This window comes from Danio rerio, chromosome 3 (genome assembly GCF_049306965.1).
Source record: "Danio rerio strain Tuebingen ecotype United States chromosome 3, GRCz12tu, whole genome shotgun sequence".
Classification (NCBI taxonomy): Eukaryota; Metazoa; Chordata; class Actinopteri; order Cypriniformes; family Danionidae; genus Danio; species Danio rerio.
This window is the reverse complement of record NC_133178.1, coordinates 37,712,501-37,726,828: the sequence shown is the minus strand read 5'-3', so window position 1 is coordinate 37,726,828 and position 14,328 is coordinate 37,712,501. Positions and strand designations below refer to the sequence as shown.

General features: G+C 36.2%; 1 protein-coding gene across 4 annotated transcripts in view; it reads right to left on the bottom strand.

Annotated features, from left to right (window-relative positions):
• Nucleotides 1-14,328, bottom strand: part of kcnj19a (potassium inwardly rectifying channel subfamily J member 19a) — a 163,417-nt gene that overhangs the window by 104,780 nt on the left and 44,309 nt on the right. For 3 of the 4 annotated variants that reach the window (XR_012401132.1, XM_073944826.1, XM_693159.9), the window contains exon 2: nucleotides 7,436-7,652. Coding sequence is in view for 2 of the 4 variants with exons in the window: in XM_073944826.1 (XP_073800927.1) it covers nucleotides 7,436-7,652 (217 nt within the window). In the remaining 2 variants the exon portion in view is untranslated. Of the gene's footprint in view, nucleotides 1-6,156; nucleotides 6,258-6,369; nucleotides 7,653-14,328 lie in introns of those variants that run through there. The other variant, XR_012401133.1, reaches the window with a different exon arrangement.

The following is a 14,328-nucleotide window of genomic DNA, read 5'->3' as shown; positions in this document are numbered from 1 at the left end:
CCAGGGTTTTAGTGGATCAATAAGCACTTATGAGTACATGACAAGCCTCAGCTCTCGGTCAGCAGGGCGGTTAACTGTTTCTAATCAGCACTCTTTGCTCCATTACTGGCCTGACAAGAAATTAATTACTGAAAAAAATAGTGAGTAAAGAGTTTTCCAGGAAGCTTCCCCTGGTGTGCAGAGATATGCTTGATAAGTGTGTGTGCTGAGTGGGTCTGTCACTGCTGTAATACCTGTAATAAAGAGCATCGCTGACACCAAGGCTATGTAATACCCTTCTGCGTTTTGTGTCCTTCTTATATCATCTCTCTGAAAGAGCGAGAGTTCAAATTGAAAGGCTCCCTCCATTGTGCTTCCATTATATCAGTCGTAATTTACAATAAAAAAACTAGTAATAACATGTGAAGTGGAAATACATTTCACATTTCCCATCTTCCTCTAAAAGGTCTCAAAAGAAAAGTCTCAAAAAAAGAAAGTAGGTGGTTGTGTCGCCCCACAACAAGAAGGTCGCTGGTTCGAGCCTTGGCTGTGCCGGTTGGAGTTTCTGTGTGGAGTTTGCATGTTCTCCCTGCATTTGCTTGGGTTTCCTCCAGGTACTCCGGTTTCCCCCACAGTCCAAAGACATGGGTACAGGTGAATTGGGTAAGCTAAATTGTCCGAAGTGCATGAGTGTGAATAAATGTGTATGGATGTTTCCCGGAGATGGGTTGCAGCTGGAAGGGCATCAGCTGTGTAAAAGCATGTGCTGGATAAGTTGGTGGTTTATTCCGCTCTGTGGCGACCCCGGATTTATTGATGGAAGGACTAAGCCGAAAGGAAAATGAATGAATTAATGAATAAATAAATACAGTTGAAGTCAGAATTATTAGCCCTCTGTATATTTTTCCCCAACTTTCTGTATAATGGAAAGAAGATCAACACATTTCTAAACATAATAGATTTAATAACTAATTTCTAATAACTTATGTCTTTTATTTTTGCCATTATGACATTACATAATATTTTACACCTTTTTCAAGATACTAGTGTTAAGTTTCAATTTAAAGTGGCTAGTGCACTAGGTAGTGGATAATGGGGATCCTGATAAAAAAATAAAAATAAAATAAAAAAAGAAAGGTTTAAATTATGTTAAATTAGACAAGTTACGGTAGTTAGGCAAATCAATGTATAACGATGTGTCATGATCACCAGCAATCTAACCCTTATAGATCACTGGAAAACATTCTCTTTCACTTGGACTGCAAATCTGCCACCATATGAACTACAACTCCCTTTAGGCACCACACACACTCACCTCTCCCAGTTCTCCATTGATTTCTCACACACAGCTGGGAGCTACTCAAGACTGATTACATGGACTACACTGTAAAAAATGCAGGGTTCCACACAATTCAATCATGTTGTCCCAACACAAATTGATTAAGTTGACTTAACACTTTAAACATTTATGTGGATTGAACATAAAAAAATAAGTTGTCCCAATGAAATTTTTAAGAATTGTGTTGTTTCAGCTCATTTTAAATAAGTAGTTTGATCGAGCTATATACATATATATATAGCTCGATATATATATATATATTTTTTTTTAATTTATTTATTTATTTATTTATTTATTTATTTATTTATTTTTTGAGTGTATATAAATAGCTAAACAGCCCACACACTCACAGACAGGGCTGTGTCTTGTTTGGTTACCCTGCAACATTATGAAGCATTCTTCTAGTCTAGTCTTTCCGTGTCTGACCCTTCCCTTGTTGTCTTTTTTAATTTGTCTGCCACTTGTATCGATCATTTGCCTGTGAACTTACTATGCTTCTGGATTTGCCTGTATGTACCCTGAAAAAAAAGATTGCTTAAGAGGGCTAATAATTGTGACCTTAAACAGTTTTTTTTTCAATAAAAACGGCTTTTATTCTAGCTGAAATAAAACAAATAAGACTTTCTCCAGAAGAAAAAAATGGTAACAAAATAATCCAAAAGGATTAAGGATTAAGGGTCCAAAATAATGCATTAATTAAGCATTAATTAATAGTTAGCTTGATCACAATTTAGCATTATTTAAAAAAAAAAAAAGCACTAGTAATGAACTAAACATTTTAAGGGTCCCGAATTATGCATTAGTTAAGCTCAGTTAAACGTGTAAATAAGGATTAACTTGTTCACAATTATGCATCAGTTAAACTTGAGCAAATATATAATTCATGATTGATTGAACATAAAGTAAACGCAATTTAATCATTATTTACAACTTTATAAGCCATATATTATTCACAAGTTTAACTAAGCTTAACTAATACTTAATTGTAAACAAAGGAACCATTAATTAATGCTTAATTGATACATTATTTTGGACCCTTAAAATAAAGTGTTATCGAATAAATATTATGAAAAAATAATGTGAAACATTCCTTGCTCTTTTAAACATTGTTTGGGAAGTATTTGAGAGAAAATCACTAGAGGGCTAATAATTTGGATGTCAACTGTATAAATATATATTAAGATTTAAGCTGAAGTACTAAAATTATTCAAGTTAAAATTAAACTAAAAATACATTAATCTACACATTAAAAAATACATAAAAATAATATAATACTAATACTTAAAGAAGCCATGAAATGAGAATCAAAATAAAATTTTCAGTAAGGTCATCAGAATGGGATGATTTTCTTTTAGAGCATGTGAAGAAATTGCACTTCAAAAAAAAGTAAGTACCCGTATTTTATTATATTAGAGTATTTGTAATAAATGTTATTTCAATCAACTTGGATTATGAAACACAAACAGATCATGTGTCATCACTGGTACCATTTTATAGTAAATAAATAGCACAGTAAATAACTAAGCATGCAGTCACAACAGACGGTCGGCATGGTTCGTAAAAAGTGTAGTATTATTATTATTATTTATTTATGTATTTTATTTTAATTTTTTTACAAAAAGCAAAAGAATGATAATGTTTTTTTACATCATCCTTCTCACAAAATTACATTCTTGTAGATTGCACAAAGACAATGGTATAATTTATTTTAAAATGTGTGTTTGTGTATTTCCCAACATTTGCTAAAAACCTGTTCAATACCTGTATAACTGTACAAAGGTTAATATGAAGGGTAAGATATTTGGTCAAAGCAATATAATAATAGTGATGCTTAGAAAACGTCTTACAAACTGAATTAACTTTCCATGAAATAGAGAGTAAGAGACGAGACTGTAAATCTTAATTAGGTTTCTATTTATTTGTGCAGTGAAAATATGAATGCACAAACAACTGCTCTCGTTCTCTCACATCCTAAAAAGAAAATCCCATACTGCCTTCCTCGGTTTCTTCCTCTACTTCCACACATTCTGCCTGCATGAAAGCCACCAGGAACAGATCGAAGTCGAACCAGGTTTGAAGCTCATACATCAAACTGACAAGCATGCAACTGAAAAAACTTATTATGCACAAGGCACTGCTAACAGCATGGCTAGAGCACAGGCCTGATAATGCAATCAGAAAGACACTCTTTTACAACCCACTCGACACCCCTGCCGACCTGACTCTACCTATTATGACCATTCAGACAGAAAACCGGGGCTGAGGGATGTGACAGAGACACTGAATATTAATCGCAGTCAAAGCAAAGTGTGAGAAGTGATGTTCAGTTAGATTTGATGGGGGATGATAAATTAACTCGCTGTAAAGTATGTACTTAATTAATAAGTGTGTCATGTTTTCATTAAAGTATAATTAAAGCAAGATAAATTCACTTAGATTTTTTTCTTTTTTTGAATAAGGTAAGGCTTGTTTTTGAAGAATGCATCAAAAGAATATTACATTTGCGTTGACATTGTTGCTTTGCTCTTGTCAGAGAATTAGTGATAATTTACAAACATTCTCAAATCTGCAATTAATTGGTATAAATAAACCATCCATCATTTACAGTGGTTGATTTTAGTTTTTTTTCCTTAGTTTCGCCTTGATGATCAACATGATATTGAACTATTGTTGCATTCACAGGTGTGTGTGTGTATGTGTGTGTGTCTCTCTTTTCATCTGCACAGGGCCGCCCTAATTACGCAAACGATGTGCCCTGGGATTGGCTGGAGTGACCCAGGGCATCTTTTAAAAAGAAGGGGAAAACAGGCGTGGAGCGAGAGAGCAATTTGGTTGGCGTCTTGATTTGCATTTGGTGTAATAGAGAATTATATACTGTAGTTGCTAAGTGTTTATTTTTTTTATTGTGTTTTTCCGTTTTGGTGTGTGTCTATTTTTTTTTCTCCAGTTGTGCTTTCCTTCTCTTGTTGTTTTGTTTTTTGGTTTGTTTCTTATTGTAAATATTGTACTATGTATAAACAGAAGTACAATAGGGAAGCAGTAGGGGTTGGACGCCACACTTTTCTGTAAATATTTTCTTCTCTTTTTTATATATAGTTAGTGAAGTAGGTGAAGTTTTTGTATTTTTATTTATGTTATTTTGTTAGGTGAATTAGTTTAATTTGGGTGTTTAGGTAGGGGATATATTTTTTGATTATTATTGTCCTGTGAGATTTGGCTACAAGTCAAATCAAAAAAAGACAAATACATGGACCCGACTCCAAGGGGTCATTAAAGTATTTTTTATTTTGTCCAGTGTTCTTGTATTTTACATCCTTGAATCTAGAACAGGGTTTTAAAATGACAATAAAAAAATTCCAGTTTGAAATATGTTAGTATATTACTTGTTATTTTGTTAACTTGTCTATTCAGAAATGTGAAATCACGATCTCTTTTTTTGAACCAAAAAAATGATGTTTGGATAGCTCTGCAAAATAGCTATTCATTGGAAAGGGCATCCCATGTGATTTTGTATGGAGCCGATTAAATTTTTTTATTTTTTTTTTTGATGATTGAATCAGCAGTTTTGAATGAATCAGTTTAAAAAGTGAATCATTCATCTACTCATTGTCACCACCAATACTGACCATTTTTTGTTTTATATTTATAGTATAATTTTATCAACATAGGCTTATTGGAACTCTGAGCTCAGCCTACTCTTTTGTGAAACTGCAAACATATACTTCTGCAGTTTTGAGTTAAACACTAATTTTATTCCTTTTTAGACTGATGATATTTACAGGTACATATCATTGAACAACACCAAATAAATACCACAAAACAACTTAACGATTTCTAAAATTCATTCATTTTCTTTTTGGCTTAGTCCCTTGATTAATCAGAGGGCGCCACAGCAGAATATATTGCCAGCTTATTCAGCATATGTTTTATGCAGCGGATGCCCTTCCAGCTGCAACCCATCACTGAGAAACACCCAAAACTCATACACACACATACACTATAAACAATTTAGCTTACCCAATTTATCTATAGCACATGTCTTTGAACTTGTTGGGGAAACCAGAGCACCCGGAAGATACCCACGTGAACAAGGGGAGCCCATGCAAACTCCACACAGAAATGCCAACCGACTGCTGCACAGTTCTGATCTGACTAATTTTACAAGTTTTGGGCATGATTGTTTGTTCATCTTCTACCAGCCAGTAACATCCATTTAATTTTCCATTACAGCAGTTTCAATGTAGCGAGTGACCTCATCTTTCCTGTCAGCTGGCTGTGCATACATTGCTGTTTAGCGCTCTACTGTAATATGCAGTGTATGGGCGACCGCCGAAATAACTGGTGGCTGGCCTGACCGCAATCAAAATTAGCTCTTTTTGACATCATTTCATCATTTGTTTCACCTTTGCAGGGATGGATTTTAATGTTGTAAAAAACTATTTGATTACTTTATCGCGCCAATTAAAATGCATCATGTGGCTGTTAATTTACTGTACAAGCCAAGCCCAGGTTGATCCGACCTCGTAGAAAATGATAGAAATTAAGCGCAAAACCTCCTGAACCCGTCGGGTCCTGTCAGGTCCCATCGGGTTCAGGCAAAGATCTTCATCTCTAATCTGAATCATACAACAAAACATTCCTTAAGCAACGTATTTAAGATTTGAAAAAATGTAGACAGCACCCTCAAGTGGATTTGTCATCTGAAATATTGAATATTTCAACAAAGGCTCATTTGGAAAATGTGCGTAGGGATACAATTTTGAGAACCAAGAAATGTGCTTGCATGTACAGATGGCTGTATTTTGTGTGTAAAGAAAACACTATGAGGCAGTACTTACCTTCATGTGTATGGCTTTTCTGATGCAAATGATTTGCTCGATAGCTCACCGTGAATGGTGTCAAACTTGAACCGAAGAGTAGAATAGACTGGGGTTTATGTCTGGTGAAGGATGGTTCCAAAAAAAAAAAAAACAGGTGAAACAAACCTAATCAAAGCTGTGTGATGTCATGGTAAAAGCATGCGTCTGCAGTACCTTTTCTCTTTTAGTTACCTTTTGAAAACACCATTGGTTGGATTTAGGAAGCGGGTCTGTGGGCCACTCAATGTCACGCTGATTTATTTTGCACAGGGCTACACGGTGGCGCAGCAGGTAGCATGTTTGCCTCACAGCAAGAAGGTTGTTGGTTTGAGCCTTGAGTCACTTGGCGTTTCTGTGTGGAGTTTGCATGTTCTCCCTGTGTTTGCATGGGTTTCCTCTGGGTGCTTTGGTTTCCCCCACAAGTCCAAAGACATGCAGTACAGGTGAATTGGGTAAGCCAAGTTGTCTGTAGTGTATGTGTGTGAATGAGAGTGTATGGGTGTTTCCCAGTGATGGGTTGTAGCTGGAGGGGCATCTGTGCGTAATACATTTGTTGAATAAGTTGGCGAATAAATAAAGAGACTAAGCAGAAAAGAATATGAATGAATGAATATTATGCACATTGACAAGCCATCTGGCTTCTCTTATGGACACAAGAAGGATGTTAAGATACGCAGAAATGTACACAGCAGCCTCTGGTGGATATAAGAGAAATGGCACATACAAGAAAACGTGTCCCAGTAACATATTTGGAATTGTCAAAAATGTACACAGAGGCTTCTAGTGGACTTGTAAAACAAAAACTGCAAGAAGACAAAGCCCCCGATACATATTTCTCACTTCTAAAAAAATGTATCCCTGGGCAAATAATTCCAATGAGCCTGGGTTGCAATATTTTCTGTGAAAACTTATAAAATATGCCAATCTAAATGTAAGAGAGAAATAAACAACAAGGTTTCGACCTACAAGGTCTTCATCAGGTCACAATTTCTTTCTTTTCTTTCCATATAAATGTAAAAAATAAAAATACCTCTGAAAATCAGTGTCTGGGGAAATATAATTGAGGTAAAATATGAATCAGCTAATTCACTGTATTTTCCAAAGTGTCTTCATTTTAGTGTTATAAAAATGACCATCCTATTTCATCACAGATCGAAGGCCAAACCAGAGAAAATTATGTTTTTAATTAAATCCACATTAATGTGGACTCACTGATTTCATTAAGGACTGGAGAGTGGAGTGTAGACATGCTACTCACCCGTCGTCTCTACAATGCCCTCCAAGATGACCACAATCTCAAACTGCTCGTTCATGAGCGAACGCTGGGACAGGTCAAAGAAGGGGCTCTTGGGATTGATCTCGTGGCAGATGGTGAGGGGAGAGACCAAGAAGAGCTGATCTGCACCTGTCCCAAAACCGACATCCAGTTCACACTGATCCAATGGCAGGAACTCACCCTCCGGTGTCTGACGAGACTGGTGAGAGACAGTAAAAACATCATCATCATCATCATCATCATCACTACAGAAGCCATCTTTGTCCAATTTACACAGACTAAATCAAAACGTCAATTTTAGACTACATGCCCACCAATATTCAAGGGAAATTACAGCAGGAACAATCAATCTGCGGAACAGATCATCAGGAGATGGAGGCAGAAATGGAAAAAGGAAATTGCAAGAAGAATGTCAGCATGTATATTTGCAATTCTTCTGCGGTGTAAAAACGAATCATAATGACAAACAAAACTGCGGAATACATTGAAATTGAAGGACAGATTCATGCTGTTTAGTGTACGTGAAGCAGACCTCTCTCGGCAAGAGTGTTTGTGGCTGGCAGTGAATTGGGAATTTTGACAAGCATGAGTGATCAGAACAGTGACATAAAACACAGACGCGGCAGAAGAGGACGCTGGGCTGAGATTAGAAAAGGCTTACAAAGCACTGTGCGGTGATTTAAGATAAAGACTATCTTTACAAAGAGTGAGTGAAATAAAAACCGATGATTTCGAAAACTGAAAACGTGAAGGAAACTCCAGTGTGAAGGGTATGTTTCATATGCGCAGATTGCCTTCGGTTTAATGTCGCTCTGAATACAAAGTGGAAGGGAAGCACTCTTACATTCAGCTATTGGCGGATGTCCTTTATCCTCCAAGTCTCCATATCATCTACAATCATTGCTGTGGTCTTGCTGGAGCTGTTTAGGCTGAGAGCGTCTCTAAAGGGCCCTACAGCTGGAGAACAGCCTCATGGGATGTAAACCAACAACCCCTCTATAAATAGGCCCATTACTTAAAACACTCAGCGAGGCATTAAAAAGGTCCCACATGGAATCAAATTCCATGTTTAAACTACATAAAACTGGACAAGCTGTTCCAGTCTCTAAATACAGCAAAAATGCATTAGGACTTATAAAGTTACTCGATGCGACTTCACAATCATCATTTTCTATGTGTTGCTTTATTTTTCAATTGATGTATGCTCTATCATAGTAAATATTTAATAAGGTAAGTATTGTAAATATAATTTATGGTAATTTACATACAAATATGTACTTTATAAACTCACCAGCCACTTTATCAGATACACTTAATATTACTTGTACCGTGCACATCCATGATCCGAGTATCCCGTTTCACTACATCCTAAAGTTGATTTATTGGATTGAGTTCTGGTGACTGTTGAGGCCATTTGAGTACAGTGAACTCATTGTCATGTTCAAGAAACCAGTCTGAGATAATCCGCGCTTTATGACATGGCGCATAATCTGCTGGAAGTAGCCATCAGAAGATGGGTCAACTGTGGTCATAAAGGTACAGTATGAACATGAACAGACTGTAGACTGTGGCTTTGATACAATTGGTTTTGCAAAATTGGTACTAATAAGCCCAAAGTTTGCCAAGAAAAAAAAACCACACCATTGTTTTAATGGTTAAGGTTGATGGTGATGGTGCAAAGCAGGATGGAGCCATGCTTTCCTGTTGTTGACGCCAAATTCTGACCCTACCATCTAAATGTTGCAGCAGAATTTGAGACTCATCAGACCAGGCAATGTTTTTCCAACCTCCAATTTTGAGCCTGTATGACTTGTAGCCTCAGTTTTCTGCTCTTAGCTGACTAGAGTGGCACCCGGTCTGGTCCTCTGCTGCTGTATCCCATCTACCCCAAGGTTTGACTTATTGTGCATTCAGAAAAGCTCTTCTGCATACATTGGTTGTGACGAGTGTTTATTTGAGTTACTGTTGCCTTTTTATCAGCTGGAACCTCTGGCATCAACAAGGCATTTGCGCCCACAGAACTGCCGCTCACTGGATATTTTCTCTTTTTCCATGTCTACATGCCTAAATGCATTGAGTGGCTGCCATGTGATAAGCTGATTAGAAATTTGCGTTAACAAGCATCGGACAGGTGTACCTAATAAAGTGGCAGGTGAGTGTATATAGTGCATTACAATGTGTCATGGTTATTTTTGCTAAATAATAATTTTGATAAGTATTACTCATTAAGATACTGAACTATCATCACCTACTAGCAATTTTGATTTAAAATGTATGATAATATTTTTAGAAAATCATTCATTTTCTTTTCGCCTTAATCCATTTATTAATCTGGGGTCGCCACAGCGGATGAACTACCAACTTATCCAGCATATGTTTTATGCAGCAGATGCCCTTCCAGTTGCAACCCAATACTGGGAAACATCAATACACACTCATTCACCACAGTTAATTTAGCTTACCCAATACCTATAGCGCACGTCTTTTTACTTGTGGGGGAAACCGGAGCACCTGGAGGAAACTCATGCAAACACGGGGAGAAATGCCAACCGATCCAGTCGAGGCTCTAACCAGCAACCCTCTTGCTGTGAGGTGACAGCACTACCCACTGTGCCACCACCATTTTTAGAAAATGTTTAAAAGAATGTTTTTTTCAGTGTGTGGGAAAAATGTATTTCTAAATGTAAAAACTATTTAGCAATTATCCTAGTTTTTATTTTTGCTTTCTTTTATCCTTCTAGCCTTGCTGTATCCTCAAATGAGCCTTTTTCGGTGTTATAAAAATGGCTAACGTACTTTCTATTTACTATTACATTACAATTCTACAGACTACAGTGATTTACATACACATATCTGTACTATATATAGTTATAAACATTTTTTTTGACTGTCTGAGGGTATCATGGATGCACAGTGGGTAGCACGATTGCTTCAAAGCAAGAAGTTCACAGGTTCAAGCCCTGGCTGGGTCAGTTGGCATTTCTTTGTGGAGTTTGCATGATCTCTCCATATTCAAGTGGGTTTCCTCCATGTGCTCCAGTTTCCCCTACAGTCCAAAGACATGCGGTATAGGTGAACTGAATAAGCTAAATTGGCTGTAGTGTATGCATGGGAATGTAAAAGTGTATGGGTGATTCCCAGTAATGGGTTGCAGATGGAAGGGCATCTGCTGCGTAAAACATATGCTGGATAAGTTGGGGGCTCATTCCTCTGTGGCGACCCCTGATTAATAAAGGGACTAAGATGAAAAAAAATGAATGAATAAATGAATGACTGTCAGAAGACACCCACAACAGCATAATACAGTACAACAATAGTTTATGTAATCAAACTTTAAATAATAATTAATTTAAATTTTTATAAATAATATTTAAATTATAAAAATGGACACATTACATTTATTGTACCAAATCACTTTTGTGAATTGTATTTGATCCAAATAGCAAAATAAGAATTTTGTCACCGACAATGAATGTTGGATTTGTAGACAGCTGAATAACAGATCTGCATACAAATCCCATGTCAACTGATCAGTAAACTGAAGCTGATATGGCAGGAAAGGTGAATATTTATTTTTAAATCGTGTGCTGAATTACAGAGTTGCTAGGTGAGATGTAACTGTTTGCAGGGAAGGCTGGACAAGGCCTATCACTCCTACATCCAGTGCGCCCAAGCAGAACAATTTAATAGTGCTCATACAGACACAGTATGACATTTCTCTATCTCTCTCTTACCCCATTATTCTCTCCATCTCACTCTTATTGCTCATATTCTTCTTCTTGTGTATTTTCTCTTGCAAACACATCTTGGCCCGGCTAAAAAAAACCACTGAAGAAAAAAATCACCATAAGATGACCATCATAGATCAAACTCTAAAAACATGTCTGATTTTTTTTTAAGCTGTCTAGCAGGTGTTTTTGTCCCAGTGATGGTATTTAGAAATCTGGCTGAATCACTGTTCAGATGTATTGAATTATCAGTTGACTTGATTACAGCTTTAATGTTGGATTGATCCAGTAACGGGTAAGGCGGATTGATCTATTGATCCATTGACTGACTGTAATGATCACAGGATGAAAAATGAACAAATCAACAATTAGAAAAAAACTCCACAGTGAGAGTTAACTGTTCAGAGGAGTTTGACTTTTTTCCGTGATGATGTAAAACATTATTGACCCACAAATTTCTACACATTTAGTAGATCCTCTTTTGCACACATTTCCGCCTTAGAATAAGAGATGGAGAATATAAACATACTTTTGAAATCGCACCATCCCAACCACCCACCCTCCCCACACACACACATACACATACACACAACCTTCACCCACACAGAGGTTCTGGAGTAGCAGCACTAAGTGTCTCCTCAACTCACTATCAACCCACAAGGAGCACTTCCACCGTGAAGTCTCATCACACCAGCTACCTATATCCAGTGTATCCCTACACACACACACACACACACACTCACAGACACATCCCTGCCAAAAATCGATGTGCCCACTACTTTTTATTTAGCAGTACTTCTGTCTTCCATCCCCCAGTATTTCAGTCTAGAGTTGCTTGAAATGGTTTTAAGGAGTAAATAAATCCCCCAAAAAGTAGATATGCTGCTGCATTGACTGCATTTTTAGTGTGTCAATAGATCTGCTGCTTTGGGAAATATTGTAGCATTAACAGTAACGAGACACTTTCATGTAAAAGAATGCTTTTGCGAAATGTGATTTGTAGTGAAGCCAGTTAGTCATTCAAAGCTTTCAACTGGTCATAATAATAATAAAAATAAGTTTTAAAAATTCAATTCAAAATCAAATCTGGACCATCTGAAAACATTCCTTGAATTCTTCTGCTGTGCTACTAAACTCCAGTGCAGCCAAAACAACCATCATATAAAGCCATCCACCATTACAGTCATGCAAAATAAGCCTTATATACTTAAAGGCCACAATTCATGCATTTACTATTGGCTTATTACCTGCCTATTAAGATATTAACTGTCCATGATGGTAACACTTTATTTTGATGGTCGATTTGAGTATTAGTAGACTGTCTGCTTAATATCTGTTGATACTGTTCCTTCAACAGACATTTAACTGACTTTAAGAAACTTTGCAAGTACATGTCAACTTACACTAACCCTAACACCAACCCTAACCTAACAGTCTACTTATAATCTAATGAGAATGTAGATGCAATGTAACTTTATTCAACAAATTGGACCCTCAAGATAGTGTGACCTAACCAGCCAAACTAAATTGTACGAATTAGATTGTACGAATTCATACAAATTAGCCACTAAATCAAAAAGTTAGGAATTGTCGTGGGATTGCGTTGGACCTAACGTACATCTTACTAACTATTTCAGTTTTTCTCAGACGCTTTGGTGCATTTCTCACAACACTATTTACATTTGCACAACAGTTAATGCAAACTGCAAAACAATTAGTGCAAACTGCAAAACTGATAACCTGCAAAAGCGCGTCACATGCTCAAAATAGATAGTTCATTCCTCAAAAGCAAGCATTGATGTCAATCAAAGTGTCAGTGTCATTAAAATGAAAAATCCTGTCACCATTGTTTATGAACAAGATAGTCAAATGGCTTAATCATGTTTTCATTATGACACTTTACTCTGTACATTTTTTCAATGCAAAAAAGTCATATTTTGGTGACACTTGCTGAAAATGCTCAAGACATCACTATATACTATTCGCACAGCCATTTGAACACTACAGTAAAGTTAGACATCACTGCATTTAGTGAGCTATCTGAGTACAAGACACTGAATATGTATGTTTCAAATTTTTTACTGTATTTGCTCTTTACAGTTCTAATTTCTTCACAGCATTGTGCAAAAGAATAAACACACCCTTATTTACAACAAACATAAACTCTCTTTAAGTAGAGCTGTGCACAACTGAAGAAAATGTTGCAAATTGGAACTGAACCTACAACATACACAGGTCTGTAAATCATTCATCAAATTGTTCAATTTTTAAGACATTTTCAGGAAAATAAAGATTTACAATTTTTTTATATAATTTGCTTGACAGATTTTGACAACTAGTTCAACATTTTTGTATGTAATGACTCAAGTAATGAAACTAGGACTATTAGTTTTATATTGAATAACTATTCAGCATTCACACGTTTAGTTAATTTTGACTGACATGACATAAGCAAATGATAATGTTCTAAACTGCAGAGAGTTGTATGAAAGCAATTGATGCATGTTCAAAAGCATTTGCAATTTGTTGACAAGAATGAGAAACTGCTACTAGGATGTGCACAAATGACTAATCGTTTTGAGAAATGCATTACCTGTTGTGCAAATGTAAAAAGTGTTGTAAGAAAAGCACCAAAGCGACTGAGAAAAACTGTAATAAACAGTTAATTAGCAATTAATGGTTTGTTAGTGCCATAAATTGTGTCCTAAACTAAAGTGTTACTTAAAGAGATAGTTCACATACAAAAAAGTGCATTCTGTCATCGTTTACATAAACATAACCCCCAATCCACTCCAGTTCATATCCTGATTGAGTTTTTTCTTCTGTTAAACACAAAGGAAGTTGGCTGTCAATGCTGAGTAAATAATGAGGAAATGTTCATTTTAGGGTGAACTATACCTTTAAATTGGGAAACCCTGAAATCTTAAAGGCCCCATAAAATTAAGTTAAAGTCTTTTAGATGTTAGTATTCATACACTCAAAAAAATGATATGTTGGCGTTAATTAACTTTTTTTTGTCCACTGGTTCCACGTAACCGAGTTAAGTTACCTTTAAGAAAGAATATTAATTTTAGTGAACTTAAGTTAGTTACATAAAGGTAATGTAATGTTGTTTAGTTCAATCAACGTAACATTTATAATTTAGCT